Source organism: Symphalangus syndactylus, chromosome 19, assembly GCF_028878055.3.
Source record: "Symphalangus syndactylus isolate Jambi chromosome 19, NHGRI_mSymSyn1-v2.1_pri, whole genome shotgun sequence".
Lineage (NCBI taxonomy): Eukaryota > Metazoa > Chordata > Mammalia > Primates > Hylobatidae > Symphalangus > Symphalangus syndactylus.
In genome coordinates this window covers 72,201,179-72,218,028 of record NC_072434.2, presented here as the reverse complement: position 1 = coordinate 72,218,028, position 16,850 = coordinate 72,201,179, and the positions used below count along the sequence as shown (strand labels likewise).

The following is a 16,850-nucleotide window of genomic DNA, read 5'->3' as shown; positions in this document are numbered from 1 at the left end:
ACAAGAAGTACTTTCCTGAGGCCTGGCACACAGTACATGGAGGGATGAAGCATCCACCCCAAGCAGGTAAGCGAGAGGGGAGGGCTGGCCCATGGCCTTCTGGATGGAGGAAACGCTGGGCGGTGGATCCCAAGATGCCTGAGACTCCTGGCCCTGGTGCACTGCAGCTTCTCTCAACCCCTCAGTCAAACACTAATTAAGGGCTGGAAAGGATTCTGCAGGTGTCATTAAGTCCCAATGATATGGGTTGGCTGTGTCTCCACCCAAATCTCATTTTGAATTGTAATCTCCGTAATCCCATGTCGTGGCAAGCGATTGGATCATGGGGACAGTTTCTCCCATGCTGTTCTTGTGATAGTGAGTTCTTATGAGATCTGATGGTTTTATAAGCATCTGGAAATTCCCCTGCTTGCACTCACTTACTTCTTCCTGCCACCCTGCCAAGGTGCCTGCTTCTGCTTTGCCTTCCGCTATGATTTTAAGTTTCTTGAGGCCTCCCGGGCCATGCGGAACTGAGTCAACTAAACCTTTTTTTTATATATAAATTACCTAGTCTCAGGTATTTCTTAGACCGGGCGCAGTGGCTCATGCCTGTAATCCCAGCACTTTGGGAGGCTGAGGCGAGCAGATCACGAGGTCAGGAGTTTGAGACCAGCCTGATCAACATGGTGAAACCCCGTCTCTACTAAAAATACAACAATTAGCCGGGTGTGGTGACACGCGCCTGTAATTCCAGCTACTCAAGAGGCTGAGGTGGGAGGATCGCTTGAGCCCAGGAGGTCAAGGGTGCAGTGAGCTGTGATCGCACCACTGCACTCCGGCCTGGGCAACAGAGGCACTGTCTCAAAACTGGTAATAATAATTAAAAATAATAATAAAGAAGCCAGGCACAGTGGCTCACACCTGTAATCATAGCACTTTGGGAGGCCGAGGCAGTCAAATCACCTGAGGTAGGGAGTTCAAGACCAGCTTGGCCAACATGGTGAAATCCCGCCTCTACTAAAAATAGAAAAATTAGCTGCGCATGGTGGCGCATGCCTGTAATCCCAGCTACTTGGGAGGCTGAGCCAGGAGAATTGCTTGAACCCAGGAGGCGGAGGTTGCAGTGAGCCAAGATCATGCCACTGCACACCAGCTGGGTGACAGAGTGAGAATCCATCTCAAAAAATAAAAAAATAAAAAGAGGAATAGTTTTAGGTTTACGGAATAGTTGAGTACCCCAGCTTACACCATCAGCCTCCCCTAATATAAAAATCCCCCACCACAGTGGTATATTTATTACAATCAATGAGCCTAGCTTGACACAGTATCACCCGAAGTTTACAGAATGTTGTATATTCTAGGGGTTTTGACAAATGTATGACAACATGCATCCATCATTAGAGCATCAAACAGAGCAGCGTCACTGCCCTAAAACTCCTCTGCACTCTGCCTGTTTATCCCTCCCTGCCTCCAATGCCTGACAACCACTGATCTTTTCACTGTCTCCACAGTTCAGCCTTTCCCAGTGTGTCCCATAGTTCTCACATTGGCTTCTTTCACTTAGCAATATGCATTCATGTTTCTTCCATTTCCTTTCATGACCTGATGGCTCATTTATTTTGAGCACAGAATAATACACTGTCTGGATGGGCCACAGTTGATTCATTCACCTGCTGAAGCCCATCTTGGCTGCTTCCACGTTTGGACAATTATGAATAAAGCTGCTATAAACATTCATGTGCAGGTTTCTGTGTGAACATGTTTTTAATTTATGTGGGTAAATACCAGGGAGCATGATTGCTGGATCATATGGTAAAAATATGTTTAACTTTGTAAGAAACTGCCAAACTGTCTTCCAAAGTGGCTGCACCATTTTGCATTTCCACCAGCAATGGATGCGAGTTCCTGTTGCTCCACATCCTCCCCAGCAACTGGTGGTGTTAGTGTTTTGGATTCTGGCCATTCTAGCAGGTGTGTAGTTGCTCCTCCTTGTTTTAATTTGCAGTTCCCTAATGGCATGTGATGTGAAACATCTCTTCAGATGCTTATTTGCCATCTGTATATCTTTTGGTGAGGTGTTTGTTATGGTCTTTGGGTACCACTTTTATTTGGGTTTTAAATTTTGCTGAGTTTTAAGAGTTCACAAAGGTTTTTTTTTTTAGATTTTAGCATTGTTATTAGAGATGGGGTCTGGCTTGGTTGCCCAGGCTGGTCTCAAACTTACGGCCTCAAAGGATCCTCCCCCGTCTCAGCCCCCTGAGTTGTTGGGAGCCATGCCTGGCTTCAAGAGTTCTTTTTCTATTTTGGATGAAGTCCTGTGTCAGACGTCTTTTGCAAATATTTTCTCCCAGTCTGTGGCTTGTCATTTCATTCTCTTGACAGTGTCATTTGCAGAGCATTAAGTTTTAAATTTTAATAAAGTCCAGCTTGTCAATTTATTGTTTCATGGATCATGGCTTTGTTATTATGCTATATCTAAAAAGCCATGACCAAGGGAATGTAAATTAGCCACCAATTAACCACTAGGGAAAACAGTTTGGAGGTTCCTCAAAAAACTAAAAAGAGCTACCATATTATCCAACAGTCCCACTGCTGGGTATATACCCAAAAGAAAGGAAGTCAGTATATCAAAGAGGTATCTGCACTCCCACGTTTGTTGCAGCAGTGTTCACAATAGCCAAGATTTGGAAGCAACCCAAGGGTCCATCAATAGACCAATGGATAAAGAAAGTATATACACATACACACAATGGAGCACTATTTGGCCATAAAAAGAATGCGATCCTCTCATTTGCAACAATATAGATGGAACTGGAGATCATTATGTTAAGTGAAATAAACCAAATACAGAAAGAGAAACTTCACATGTTCTCACTTCTTTGTGGAAAATTAAAACAATCAGATTCATGGAGATAGAGAGTAGAAGGATCATTACCAGAGGCTGGGAAGGGTAAGTGGGGGTTTGGGGAGGAGGCAAGGATGGTTAATGGGTACAAAAATACAGTTAGAAAGAAGAAATATGCCCTTTGATTTGACAGTACAACAGGGTGACTATAGTCAATAAATTGTACATTAAAAATAACTAAAAGAGTATAATTGGATTGTTTGTAAAAAAGGATAAATGCTTGAGGTGATGGATACCCCATTTACCCTGATGTGATTATTGCACATTGCATGTCTGTATCAAAACACCTCATGTGCCCCATAAATACCTATTATGTACCCACAGATATTAACAATTAAATGAGTGAAAAAAATGTATAAGCTATCATCGTACCCGAGGTAACCTACATTTTCTCCTATGATATATTCCAGGACATTTCTAGTTGGCATTTTACTTTTAGGTCTATGATCCCTTTGAATAAATTTTTTTTTTTTTTTTTGAGACGGAATCTCACCCTGTCACCCAGGCTGGAGTGTAGTGGCGCGATCTTGTCTCACTGCAACCTCCACCTCCCAGGTTCAAGCAATTCTCCTGCCTCAGCCTCCCGAGTAGCTGGGATCACAGGTGCTCGCCATCATGCCCAGCTAATTTTGTATTTTTAGTACAGACAGAGTTTCACCATGTTGGTCTCGAACTGACCTCAAGTGATCCATCTGCCTTGGCTTCCCAAAGTGCTGGGATTATAGGCATGAGCCACCACATCCAGCTCCTTTTCATTAATTTCTGTTTAGGGTGTAGGGTCTGTGTTTGATTTCTTTTGCACATGTGGACGTCTAGTTGTCCCAGCACCATTGTTGAAAAGACCATCTTTTCTGCATTGTGGTGTCTTTGAATCTTCTTGGAAGATGAGTTGACTATATTTATATGGGTCTATTTCTGGGTCCTCTAATCTGTTCTATTATTTGTCTCTCCTTTTACCAATAACACGCTGGTTTGGTAACTGCAGCTTTCTAGTAAGTCTTCTAGTCAGGTGGTGTCAGTCCTCCAACTCTGCTCTTCTCCTTCAGTATTGAATTGATTATTCTGGGTCTTTTGCCTCTCCATATAAACTTTAGGATCATTTGTTAATATCCACAAAATAACTTGCAGGGATTTTGACTGAAATTGCATTTAATCTATAGATCAAGCTGGAAGGAACAAACATGTTGAAAATACTGAGTCTTCTTATCCATAAACATGGAATTTTTCTCTATTTATTTGGTTCTTCTTTTGTTCATCAGGGTTTTGTAGTTTTTCTCATATATATAGAAAGAGTACACATTTTTTTAGACTTGTACCTAAGTATTTTATGTTTGGGGGTGCTAAGGTAGAAGTACTTTGTTTTTAACTTCAAATCCACTCATCCATTGTTGGTACATAGGAAAGTGATTAACTTTTGTATATTTTGAAATCTTGAATAGTTGTTCATTATTCTAGGGGGTTTTCTTGATCCCTTTTTACACTTTCTACCTAGAAAATGTCATTTGTGAACAAAGAGAGTTTGTTTCTTCTTTCAGTATCATTAAACTTTAACTTCCTTTTCTTGCCTTGTTCCATCTGTTAGAGCTTAAAGTGCTGAAAGGAGGTGGTGAGAGTGGACGTATGGGCCTTGGTCGTGATTTTAGTGGGAAAGTTTCTACATTCTTACTACTGTGTACCATGTTAGTTCTGAGGTCCAGTGGACAAGGCATGGTCAAGTGACACAAACGGCCTCACCTGATATTGCAAGGACTTGCCAACAGTGAGAGGTTAGGAACACAGAAGACCCCACCCGTGCTGAGAGGTCCTGAGAACAGTGAGGGGTCAGGGACAGGGGAGACCCTATCCACACTGTGAAGTCCTGAGAACAGCGAGGGGTCAGCAACAGAGGAGACCCCACTCACACTGTGAGGTCCTGAGGACAGGGTGCAGCCTCCTCCAGGCTTGATGGGGGTCTGCACGGTGGCTGCAGGCATGTTGAGCTCTTGCTGCCAGCTCCCAGCACTGAGAGGAGGGAGGGGCCGTGGTGTCTGCATGCCTTGGGCTGGGCTTGGGGGCCAACACTGGCCTCCTTGGGGTGTCCAGACAGGCTGGGAGCACTCACTCACCTGTGGCCTTAGTGGAAGGACCCCAGAGGGGACAGGGCAGGGTCTCCTTCTGCAGGCTGCTAAGTATAAACCAAATAAGAAAAAGAGAGCAGAAAACAATTTCCCAAATCAAACAAAAAATAACATCAGAATGCCGGGCGCAGTGGCTCACGCCTGTAATCCCAACACTGTGGGAGGCTGAGGCGGGCAGATCACTTGAGATCGAGAGGTTGAGACCAGCCTGACCAACAGGGAGAAACCCCATCTCTACTAAAAATACAAAGTTAGCCAGGTGTGGTGGTGCATGCCTGTAATCCCAGCTACTTGGGAGGCTGAGGCAGGAGAATAGCTTCAACCTGGGAGGCAGAGGTTGCGGTGAGCTGAGATCGTGCCATTGAGCCGAGATCGTGCCATTGCACTTGAGCCGAGATCGTGCCATTGCACTCCAGCCTGGGCAACAAGAGTGAATCTCCTCCTCAAAAAAAAAAAAAAATTCAGAGCTCCCTGGGCTGTGGCTTTCTAGAGAGGCTGCTTCCCAGTTTTCCTGCCAGGCACCTACACCAGCTCTGGCAGCTGGCACTGCGGCCCCTAGTCCAGCTGGAGCCTCAGAGCAGGGCCTCCTGTGGAACTGGGGTCTTAGCAGACATCCTCAGTGAGTGACATCGAGACCAGGCCATCCTGGATTAGGTTGGGCCCTGGACCCGTGGCAGGCGACCCTCTAAGAGAAAGGGGAGGGGGACTTGAGATGCACAGATTGGGAGCTGGCCATAAGATGACGGGCGGAGACTAGAGTGTGCAGCCACGCGCCTGAGCCACAGGGAGCTGAAAGAGGCCGTGCAGGGTCCTCCCCAGAACGTTTGGAGGGAGCACGCCCGGAATATCTCAATGTGGGGCTTCTGGCTGCAGAGCTGAAAGGGCACCTGTGTGTGAGGCTCACTGAGCAGCCTTGGGAAGGCAGCACCACTGGGCATTGGGTGCACCAGTGTGGAGGCCCCACAGGCTGGGCCGTGGCACCATCCTGGGCCTCGCCTCCCATGTGCCCGCACCCTTCCTTGCAGCCCTGCACGGGGCATCTGGAAGCAGCATGGCAAAGGGGCACCACCTGCAATGTGACGCGCAGTCCCACCAGAGGCCATGCTCACCTCCCCCAGGGCCTCCAAGGGAGTGGCCGCTGACCCAGACACAAGGCACCAGGTGGAAACACTGGCACCCATCTTCAAAAACCACTCTAAAGCCAGCATTTCCCTTTATTTCTGGATGGAAATGGGGCCATAAAAGCAGAAATCAATATTTTTGTTTGAAAGGTGCAGTCATGCTAATTTCACTTTTGGCTAAAACCGAGACGATAAAAGAATAGCTGGGTGTTTATAGGATGCCCTCAAAGTGAGCTGGTTCAGTGAGCTGGGCTCTAACTTCACTCACAGATTCATAGTACAGCTAAGAATGCCGGTCTGTCCATGAAAGGGAGCCGAGACAAGACGAGGGCGGCCTCTTCCAGGCCTGTGCCAAGTGTCCTTGGGGTCCCGCCATGGTCCACACTTCTGTGGCATCTGCAGAACATGTGGCTGGGTCCTGCCCAGCAACAGGGACAGCCGAGTTGGGGGCAGGCATGGTGAACACCTGGGGAGGCCCCTAGTGTGGAGGCGGCCCCACAGTAGCAGCCCCACCCAGAGGAAGACCACCCCAGAGGGCCATAGGCCTCTGCAGCCCTGGCACTGCCTCCCAGCCCTCCATCTCAGGGGGATGTGCAGGGCGAGACAGGAATGCAGGGATGCTCTGCCCCTAGGTCAGCCTCTTCATCCGCCTGTTGTGCTTGTCGATGGTCAAGGTTGCCCTGTCCACAGCCGCTGCGACGCCATCCAGGGCTTCGTCTTGTCTCTCCAGCTCGCTCTCGGCCTCCAGGGCCAGCCCCTTCATCCTCCTCAGGATCTGGGGAGAAGCACAAGATCACAGCAGAGGCTGCCATCTCTGCAAACCCTAGCACAGACAACATATCCCCGTCTCACACACCCAAGAGCCTTTGCATGACCACCTGGGTGATGCCATCTGTGAGCCAGCGGGAGGGAGCCAGCAGCCCAGCACCAGGGTCAGGTCATGGCTCTGCCTCTGCCAGTACAGGCCTGGTGAGATGAGGTACCCGCCCCACCTCCTGCCAGCTGCCTGCTCCCACCTCCTGACTGGTGTAGTGGCCACACCCTGGCCTGCCATCTCCAGGCTTTGGAGTGCTCTGTTTGGCTGACCTTGTGGGAGCGTTGCATGTGGGTGTGGAATTCCTGCCCACAGCAGGGCAGCTGGGGACCTAGGCAGGCAGCTCGGATTTGAGTCCCAGCTCTCGCCCAGCCACTGTGCTCATGACCTGTCTGCACGTGGGTCCCTAACTGCAGACTGGAGTAGGAAAGCAGGATTAAAAAGAAACACAAACCCCTTCTCTTGTCTCTAAGTGTGAGATGTTTCATCCACAATGCAAATGACAGAATGAAACTCTCCACATGGTGGAGGGCAGCCAGCACCGTGGGGGTGTGGGAGATGGTCCCTGGCCCAGCAGGTGCAGAAGCTGGAGGCATGCAGGGCCAGGCAGGTGTGGATGGGGAAGGCTGGATGGGGTCGGCCGCCCCAGGAATGCTAGCACAGAGATGTGTCCCCTGGGTGCAGTGGGGGCGATGAGCTGAGGGCTGAGCTGGTGCTGTGTCTGTGGCTTAATGGGCTGTGTTCTGTGAGGAATCTAGGAAGGTGAACCACACTGTGAAGCGCTGCTTTACACATTCAGCCTAGGTTTAGAAGCCTCATAAGCCCACCTGACAATGGAGAAGAATACACTGGAAAGGAAACTTGAGTGACCCACCACTTTCAATAAATGTCCATGTCCTCTTTCAGGGAAAGTTCTGGATCACTGCTTAGGTCAGGAGAAGGAATCCTCAGTGCTCTGTGTCCCCACCAGTTGGACGGCAGTGACCACCCAGGGTCTAGGGGTGGTGATCTTGATGGGGGCCTCTACAACTCCTCTGGTTGCCTCTAGAAACAGCACACCTGAGCCCTGGGGGAGCAGCCTCCCCACGCTCCGCCCAGTGACATGGCGGGAGGCTCAGCGTCCTGCAGGGTTGGGCAGCCAGGACAGGAGATTCAGTGCTCCCCAGCAGGGCGGCCAGCAGTGGGACACATGCAGCTTGAGATTCAGGGTCACAAGCAATGCCCCCCCGCCTATGGCCCGGCCTTCGTCTGACCCACGAGAAACAGTATGGAGGAGGCCAGGACAGAGGGCCAGCCGGTCAGATCCAGCTCCCTCCACTGAACGGTGTGGCTCACATGAGATCACAAATGTGAACAAGCTGTGAAAACCGGAAAGGGCCCAGCCAGGGTGGCTGCCGTGCTGCAGAAGGAGCCCTTCCCCGGCCAGGTGCCCAGCCCCTCTGCAGACGGCACAGGGAGTTGGGGGCTGAGGTCACTCACAGGCACACGGCAGAGGTGAAATGAGCCACATGTCCCTTTCCAAACCCGGCCTTCCTGCTGAGATCTTTGTCATAAGACAGATGAATAAATGCCTGACTAGAGCCCCAGTCCCAGAGAGCAGGGCTTCTGCACCCTCGGGAGCTGGCAGGAACTCCATCTGTTGAGTCATAACTTAGATCGCTGGATGAGGCTCTGGAAAGTATATGGTGGGGTCAGTGGCTCCAGGAGGACGGGCAGATGACCTCACACAGGAGGTCTTTTCCACCGCCTGGCCCATGATCTCACGTGGCCCACATCCAAATTGTACAGAGAGAGGGAAGAAAGCCTCAGCCCACCCCTCGCTGGCTCTGCTAACCCGCTCCCTTCTCACCTGCCCCTGCTGTCAGGTGATCCTGAGGGCATTGCTGGAACCAGCAGGCACAGCCCTTGGAAAGGATGGCCGGGCTGCACACTCACACTGTCCCTGTGCCCACATCCTGTGAGGAGGCCTCCTGGAAGCCAGGGACATGCATCCACTCGGGCTCTGGTCTCAGTCCCTATGTCCCTCGTCAACCATACTAAGATGTGATTTAAGTGTATTTAGCATTTAAATGTCCTTCAGGGCCATAGGGCTCCCGTGAGCTGACGGCTGGGGAGATGGCCCAAGTCCCTGCCAGGACCCACAGCTCCAATGCCTCCCACCAGCCCCTGCATCAGCTCTGCCCTCTCCATGACCATGGTGTGCAGTGCTATCAGGAGACACCACTATTTGTCTTTTCTGTTAATAACCGCATGTAGAAAACCAGGAAACATGAGAGAAGTTAAGGAATAAAACAAAATCTGTCCATAATCCAGACCACTGTTAGGCTGGCACCATCAGTGACACGAGCACACTCCGATCTGGCTTTTTCCCCCGTCGCTATGTCCATACACTCTTGTGAATAACTCAAATTTGAGATTAAAGTATATACACAACTTTGTCTTCTGTTTTTACCATCCCATAGCTATCCTGAATGAAAGCTGAGTTATTGGATATGCAGTGTAAGCTGACATTGTTCTAAGAACGTGGCACATTTTACCTGTTTCACAGACAGGGTGACCTGCCCCCGGTCCTGAGGATACACTCATTGCACATAGAGATGCTGTGGGGCATGACCCAGGCCACATCCCAGGTCACCGCCAGAAGTCCTATACCCCTTACAGGTGGTGGCAGGGCCCTGGGACATCCAAGGGAGGCTGGGCCAGGACCTGTTCTGGCTCTCTGACTGGAGTGTCTTCGGCAGGATGACACTAAGAGTAGCGGAATAAGCCATATTAAATCTGTCTAACCCTGACCCAGATGTTGAAAGGTAAAAATGATAGGGAAAACAAATAAAATACTGTACTGAACCCAATAGACACAGAGTACCATTTGACATACATCAATGCCAATAATTATTAAACATACATCATATTCTTCTTTTATATACAGTCCTAGCAAGCCACCATGAAGGTTATACTACCTACGGCAAGGCCCAGCAGAGACCCGCAACAACTCAGGGATCAGGAGCCACATGGAGATCAGGACCACAGGGAGGCATGAAGCCCGTCCACCTGGGGCCACCTCCACACAGACCCCGACAGCCCCACACTCCCGTTCACTATCTTCCCCACATGACGCCTGTCCCCCACGGTCATCTCCAACAGATCCAGGCAGCCCGGCACTCCTGTCCGCCACCTTCCCTGCAAGGCAGAGTGGCGCGTGCCCAAGATGCTGGCTGTGCTAGTGACCCTGGTGTGATGTGATCACTTTATGTTTCATGTATGGAAAACTTCACTACGTAACCCATGAGTATGTACAATTATTCCCAACCTAAAAATATTGTCTATGACATCTCCCCAGAATATAAAGAAGAAAATAACTTTTTTTTAAAAAAGACATTGAATTCATGCCTTTTTCTAGTGCATAAGAAAGCAGTAGGAATAGCAAAAATTTCTATACTTCAGGTTTTTGCCTATTAAGCACAGTAATAATATGCACAATTTATTTGTGACTAAGACCAGCTGATCTGCCTATAGAAGCAGAATATTTTATTGTATACACAGACAAAATAAAGGCTGGCTCCCGCTGTACTTTTTGATTTGAAAATGTCTCACCATATTGAAGGCCTTAAAAGAGAACTCATTCCAAATAGCCTGTTGAGACCCTTGGCCTGCCTGCCAAAATTGCACTTGAAGTTAATTAATAGTGCAAAAACACAAGAGCGATCTGTACAGCTGCTAGGTCTGCAGACAAAGAACATTCCTAAGCAAACCTTCAAACTGCTAGTGTCCTGGAGTGCGGGTCCAGATTCTTTTTCCTTTAAGAAGGGACTGAAGTAATTACATGGCATCGTGTGCATTCCACATAACAGGGATGGAAAGAATGGAGAATGTGAAGTCTGGCCAAACCCTAGAAACAGTTGTTCCTCTGCGGCCTGGGGTGACAAGCCATCTAGCCATTGTGCAGGATGCTGTCAGCTCCAGGGCAGCCAGTGGCCTCACACAGGAACCTTCATGGGCTCTGAGTCAGAGGCCAGGCGCAAATCAGACTTCCTCGAGTCTCTGCTACATGAGCAAAGAAACCCAGGAACCGGCCTTCCTTCCAGCCAGTTCGACCTCCACAGAAACTACCTGATTAAAAGTGCTTTGGGTTTTGGGGGAAACAAACTTTTATAAACTTCAAAGAAATAGAGCAAGGAGTGCTTGAAGGACAGTACAATCCAGGCTGGCCCTGGGACATGCCTGCAAGCCGGACCTCGGAGAAGTGTTCCTAACAGAAGCTGCAGCTTAAAGCATCAGTGGATGCCTGGCCAGACCCATGCCTGGACTCTGCGGTCCTGAGCGGCTTGTGGGACCCGCTGAGGGCGTCAGAGCCAGGAAGGGGAGCAGCCCTAGGTGACTCAGGCAGGCAGCAAGAGGCACAACCTGAACAAAGAAACACAACTAAGTGTGGCTGACACTGCCAGCTTATGGCCATGGTCCCCCAGGATAGCACCAAAGCCACTTTCCTCCAACACATCCGTGAGGAGGATACCCCGGGCGCTGTGGGCCTGGCCGGCTCCCTCATGCCCTGAGCAAAGGCTGCTCTGGAAGAAAAGCTTCTGCTTGCTGCCCTGCTAGGAAAGTCTCTGTCTCCACAAAGCTCCTGCAGACTCAGAGCAAAGCATCACCAACACTGTCTGGGTTGACAGCAACATAGGCCAGAAGCCCTGCAGAGCAAAGACAAGAGCATTTAACATTCTCACCATCTCCATTTTGTTTATAAAGGCAAAAAATAAATATGGAAAAATAGCCTAATGAAGTAGGGTGGGCCCACCTACAAAGCAGCTGTGTGTCCATGCGCGCACCATTAGGGCAAGGCTGAGTGCTGGGGGCCTGAAGACGTCCCGGGCTTGTGCGTTCGCTGCCACCAGCAGCCCGGGAAGATGGTTCTCCAGAGGCATGCAGGGCCTTGAGCCTCCAAACTCTGCGGGACATCAGCTCTTGTGTCCCACGGGACATGTCTGCTCTGGCTCGCCTCGCGATGCCGGAGTGCGGCACATCACCGTACCAAGCCAAGCACCGAGAGCAGTCTGCTGTTAGCTGGGCTGCCCTGGCCGTGTCATTAAGCTGACTCACTGAGGAACTGTGAATTTTCTTGCAGTGAGAAATTAGCAACCATTTAAGAACAGAGCTGGGATAAATCAAGCTGTCTACAACTCAAAATAGTTCTACCAGTTGGGGCCATTAATATGCTGCAGAGAATGTAAAGGGGGAAAATTGGCTCTCACCGCAGCCAAGCTCTGGAGGCCGTAAAGAACACTCTCTGCTGCAATCTGTCACACTCGGCACTCGCAGACCACCCTGCGGCCCGCCCAAGTCCCCTCTGCTGCATTCCTGGAGGCCAAGGTGGTCTGTGCACTAGCGGGGGGGCAGACGCAGGGCCCCCCTCCTCAGGACGCCCCCGCGGCGGTGGGTCGAGGCAATGAGCACGGCGGCCTTGCTGCTCAGAGGGGACTTTGATTCAGCCGGGCCAGCTGAGCTCACTCCAGGCGCGCACAGGAAACGCCATGCAGAGCAAGGAGCTGGGCCTGGACTGGATTGTCCTGCCCAAGAGCGCTCCCTGCTCCTAGACCACGGATGGAGATTCCCATTAAGAAAGCCAAGTGTTTGAGGGACGATGAATCCTCACTAAAGTGTTCAGTGAATGTGAACCGCGTGCCACTGAAGGTGCATCGCACACGTGGAAGAACCTCAGTGGTACCCTCAAAATACAAAACAAACTGAAAATGCACTAAAATGTGGCTCTTCCAAGGGGTCGGCCACAGCCCCACAAAACCCACTTCCCAGCCTGAACCAACACGGCCAGAGCTATGGCCAATGAGTCTGCTCCCAACTTGCCAGGCACCTCATGCTCTGCCCTGCGAGCTGCAGCCCCGTCCCCCTTGCCTCTCACCTACATCTCGAGGCGGGACGCTGCCGTGCATGGAGGGGACAGGAACAGGGCCCAACACTCAGGGCTGTGACACACAGCTCAGAAGCAGCCACACTGCTGACCCCTGCCATTGAGGGCCACTATACAGCCTCACTCTCCCGGTGGGTGACACCTGGCCCAGTGAACCTGCCTCCGGCATTGCTCTTTCATCCTTCAACACATGGTGTCAACAGCTGCACAAACCCACTTCCCAGCCTGAACCAAGACTGTGTAATACCTGCTGACCACATTTAAAGGCTAGCAAACATGTCAAAATGAACAGAACAGCTAAGCAGAGGATCCATACAGAAACAGGCAGCCTGCACAGCACTATAAACCCATGGCCCAGGAGACCAGTGCGGAGCACTCCATCTACAACCGCAGGAGCCCATTCTCCTCTGCACCAGATGCCTCCATGGGTCACAGGCTGGGAGATGGGCCACGGACTGGGAGGCAGCCCTCAACATGCCTAGAGATGGATCCACAGCAGGTGTCTCCTCCAACCACAGCAGAGGGAAGCTAGCAACACGGCAAACTGAAGTGTTTACAAATTAAACCACCAACAGGTGATGGAAGGGAAATTAGTAAATTCTTTGAGATGAATGAAAACAAAAGCATGATATACTAAAATAGTCATGTGCTGCCTAATGATGTGGATGCATCCTGAGGAACCATGGCTCGGGGTCTCATCGTGGGACAACGCTAGAGCACACATACACACACCAAGGGGGCAGGGCCTGCGGTGCCTGGCTGTGTAGCGGGGCACACCCCCCCAAGCTGCAGGCCTGCATGGCACCACAGCACCAAGCAGCACAAGTAGCTGGAGCACCACGCTAACCACCTGCACATCTAAACGTGGAGAAGGTGCAGTAAACGTGCAGCATAAAGATACGAAATGGCACGCAGCATAGGGCGCTTCCTGTGAGCAGGGCTGGCAGGACTGGACGCAGCCCTGGGTGTGCGGTGAGTGAGCGTGAAGGCTTAGGCGTGACTGAACACTACTGTGGACTTTATCAACACTGCGCACTAAGGCTCCAATAAATTTATTTTTAAAAGTCTTTCGTCAGTAATAGGTGAACCTTAGCTTCCTGTAACTTTTGTATATTACAAACTACGATTTTTTTAATTCTGACTCTTCTGTAATAAAATTTCAAACACAAACACTATATAGCCGTGCCAGAATAATTTTTCTTTATATTCTTATCCTATATGCTGTTTTCTCTTTTTAACTTATTTTATTTTTTACTTTTGAAACTTTTTTTTTGGCCAGGCACAGTGGCTCATGCTCATAATCTCAGCACTTTGGGAGGCTGAGAAGGGAAGGCTGCTTGAGCCCAGGAGTTCAAGACCAGCCTGGGCAACATAGGGAGACTCCATGTCTATAAAAAAAAAAAAATTAGCTGGACGTGGTGGTGCACACCTATAGCCCCAACTACTTGGGAGGCTGAGGTGGGAGAATCACCTGAGCCCGGAAGGCAGAGGTTGCAGTGAACCGAGATCATGCCACTGCACTCCAGCCTGGGCGACAGAGTGAGACCCTGTCTCAAAACAAAAAATACAAAAAACCTTACCACAAAGCTACAGTAATCAAAACAGTGACATTAGACCGCAGAATGGAATTAAGTGAGAAACCAGAGATAAACTCATATTATCTATGGCTAACGGATTTTCAACAAGGGTGTCAAGACCATTCAATGGGGAAAGAACAGCTGGTTTACCAAATGGTGTTGGGAAAACTCAACCTGGACACACAGAAGAATAAATCTGGGTCCTCACCTCACTCAGCACACAAACAACTTAGAATGGGCTCACAACCTAAAGAGGAAACCAAAACCACAGAACTCCTAAGAAAACATGGGGGTAAAGCTTTATGATCTGGGGGTCTTAGAGCATTTCCCTTGATAATAAGGGGACCACTGTGTACCCCAAAGACTTGAGAGCAGGGCCTCAAACAGATGCTCACGTGAACGCTTACAGCAGCATTCTCCATAGCAGCCCAAAGGAGGAAACAGCTCGCACATCCACCAACAGAGGGGTTTTCAGTGCATGGGCCCTGAAAACTGTATGCCAAGTGAAATAAGCCAGGCACAAAAGGACAAGGGCTGCGTGACTCCCCTGCTGTAAGGAACCCAGAGTAGCAGGCTGGCAGAGATGGAAGGCAGAGTGGTGGGCGGGGGGCTGGGGCAGAAACATGGGTTCATGTCTCACAGAAACAGTTTCTGTGCAGGACAATGGTGGTGAATTTCACCAACCCCACTGAATCATACACTTAAAAATGCTTAAAATGGCATAATTTGTGTTTTATATATTTCACCACAATTTTTAAAAAGTGAATAATGAGAAACTCCCCACTGCTATAACACGTATTACCTTCCACAGCCAGGGACTCCATGACACCCAGCACTTGCCACGCACACCTGGCCTTCATTAAAGCAACACCTGGGAGGACAGGAAAGGTTCGGGGTGGGGCGAGTCCTCCAAGCCTGAAGTCCCACTCAGCACTCAGTCGAGCACTCGGTCTCTGCTCGACCTGTTCAGCTGGTGCAGCCTGGGAGTGGCCTTGGGAGGGCTTGTCAGGTGCTGGCCTCCGGCCCTCAGCACAGGTCCCACACTCTCTCCTGCCAGGCCCTTTGTACCGGTAGTTTCCCAGGTGGTTTCTGGGTACCGGTTGGTGTGAGCATCCAGGACCCCAAGGGCTGTGCCTGGCATGGCCTCCTGTCCCCATCACTCTGAAGCCATGGGCCCTGCTCAGCCCAGGGTCCTGGGTCCTCTGCAGCCATGCCCAGCACAATGGGAGTTTGGGGGGCATGGGCACAGGAGTGGCTCACCCGCAAAAGCAGAGGGTGTGGGTGGGGGTGGGCAGGGTGCACAGAGGCAGGCGAGCAGGCACTCACCGTCACAAACCCATTAGCCAAAGAGCATACAGGTTAAAAGGGAAGGCATGGTGTTTCCCTGTGATGCCGCCTCCACCCAGCTGCTGTAAGTCTGAGTTACAGGGCGCCCTCAAGCCACGTGCATGCAGGGCCCCCACACCTGGTCCAGGGCACCCCTGGGACATGGCCTCCTGCTGTGTGGATGTCGGGCTGCCGGGCACCCTGTCCCCATTCCCAGCCTCTTCTTATGGATCAGCATTTAGAAAGTCGTGCAATGTGGTGTCAGGAGCATGAGTAATAGGAACTCATAGTGAAGGCACAGATCCCCAAACATGCGGCTTAGCTCAGCGCTTCTATCACACTGCTGTCAAGGCCATAAATAAAAACAACATCACAAAACCTCACAGTCCCCCAAAATATCGACCTCCTGCCTGCGTCGTGATGAACACTTGACATGAACAACCTGGAAAAGCAGGAAGGTACGGGACGCTGAGAGCCTGAGTGGAGGAGGAGCCTGGCCTCCCCACCCCTCCTCACTCACAAGCAAGGCCCACTCCTGCCTGGCTAGCCTCGGAGGGTGGGTGCTGCATTCAGTGCCCCCGCAGAGCCCAGACACCTTGGGAGTGGCCAGTCCCACCATCCCCTCTGGCCATAACCTGCTCTCCAACTCGCCTGCTCCACACACTCCCACTGGGGCCAGGCAGGAGAGCGACACTTGTGTCAGGTGCGCTCAGTACAGAGCACGGTGTCCATGCAGCTTCTCCTGCCCCTGGGGACTGCAGGGGCCCAAAGTCACATGGGGCTGTTGGCCCCCGACATGGTCAGTGAGCTCAAAGAAGCCAGGGCGCTCATGGCGCACTGACTAAGACCCTTATTTCAAGTACTAGGGAGACACTCTGTGAATATGATTATCTTACGTTCATTAGGTAGGCAGGAAACCATTGATTTTTTTCCCGACTAGGAGAGGACACAGATTAATTGAGGGAAGTTTAGATTAGAGACATCAGGGACAGGGAAGTGAGGGAAGCCAGACCAGGAACAGGGGTCCCGGAGGAAGATGCAATGCACTCTCCAGTTCCTAAAAAAGAGAAACAAAAGGAAAGAAA

General features: G+C 50.6%; 1 protein-coding gene and 1 pseudogene across 10 annotated transcripts in view; both read right to left on the bottom strand.

The window, feature by feature from the left end:
* Window positions 1–6,200: 6,200 nt before the first annotated feature.
* The window catches only part of SNAP47 (synaptosome associated protein 47), a 44,844-nt gene continuing 34,194 nt past the window's right edge, over window positions 6,201–16,850 (bottom strand). For 8 of the 10 annotated variants that reach the window (XM_055233720.2, XM_063613978.1, XM_055233724.2 and 5 more), the window contains exon 5: window positions 6,201–6,900. In XM_055233720.2, coding sequence (XP_055089695.1) covers window positions 6,754–6,900 — 147 coding nt within the window. In that variant the 3' untranslated portion in view covers window positions 6,201–6,753. Of the gene's footprint in view, window positions 6,901–10,446; window positions 16,823–16,850 lie in introns of those variants that run through there. The other 2 variants (XM_055233721.2, XM_055233722.2) reach the window with 2 other exon arrangements.
* Window positions 6,909–9,815, bottom strand: LOC129458122 (uncharacterized; annotated as a pseudogene).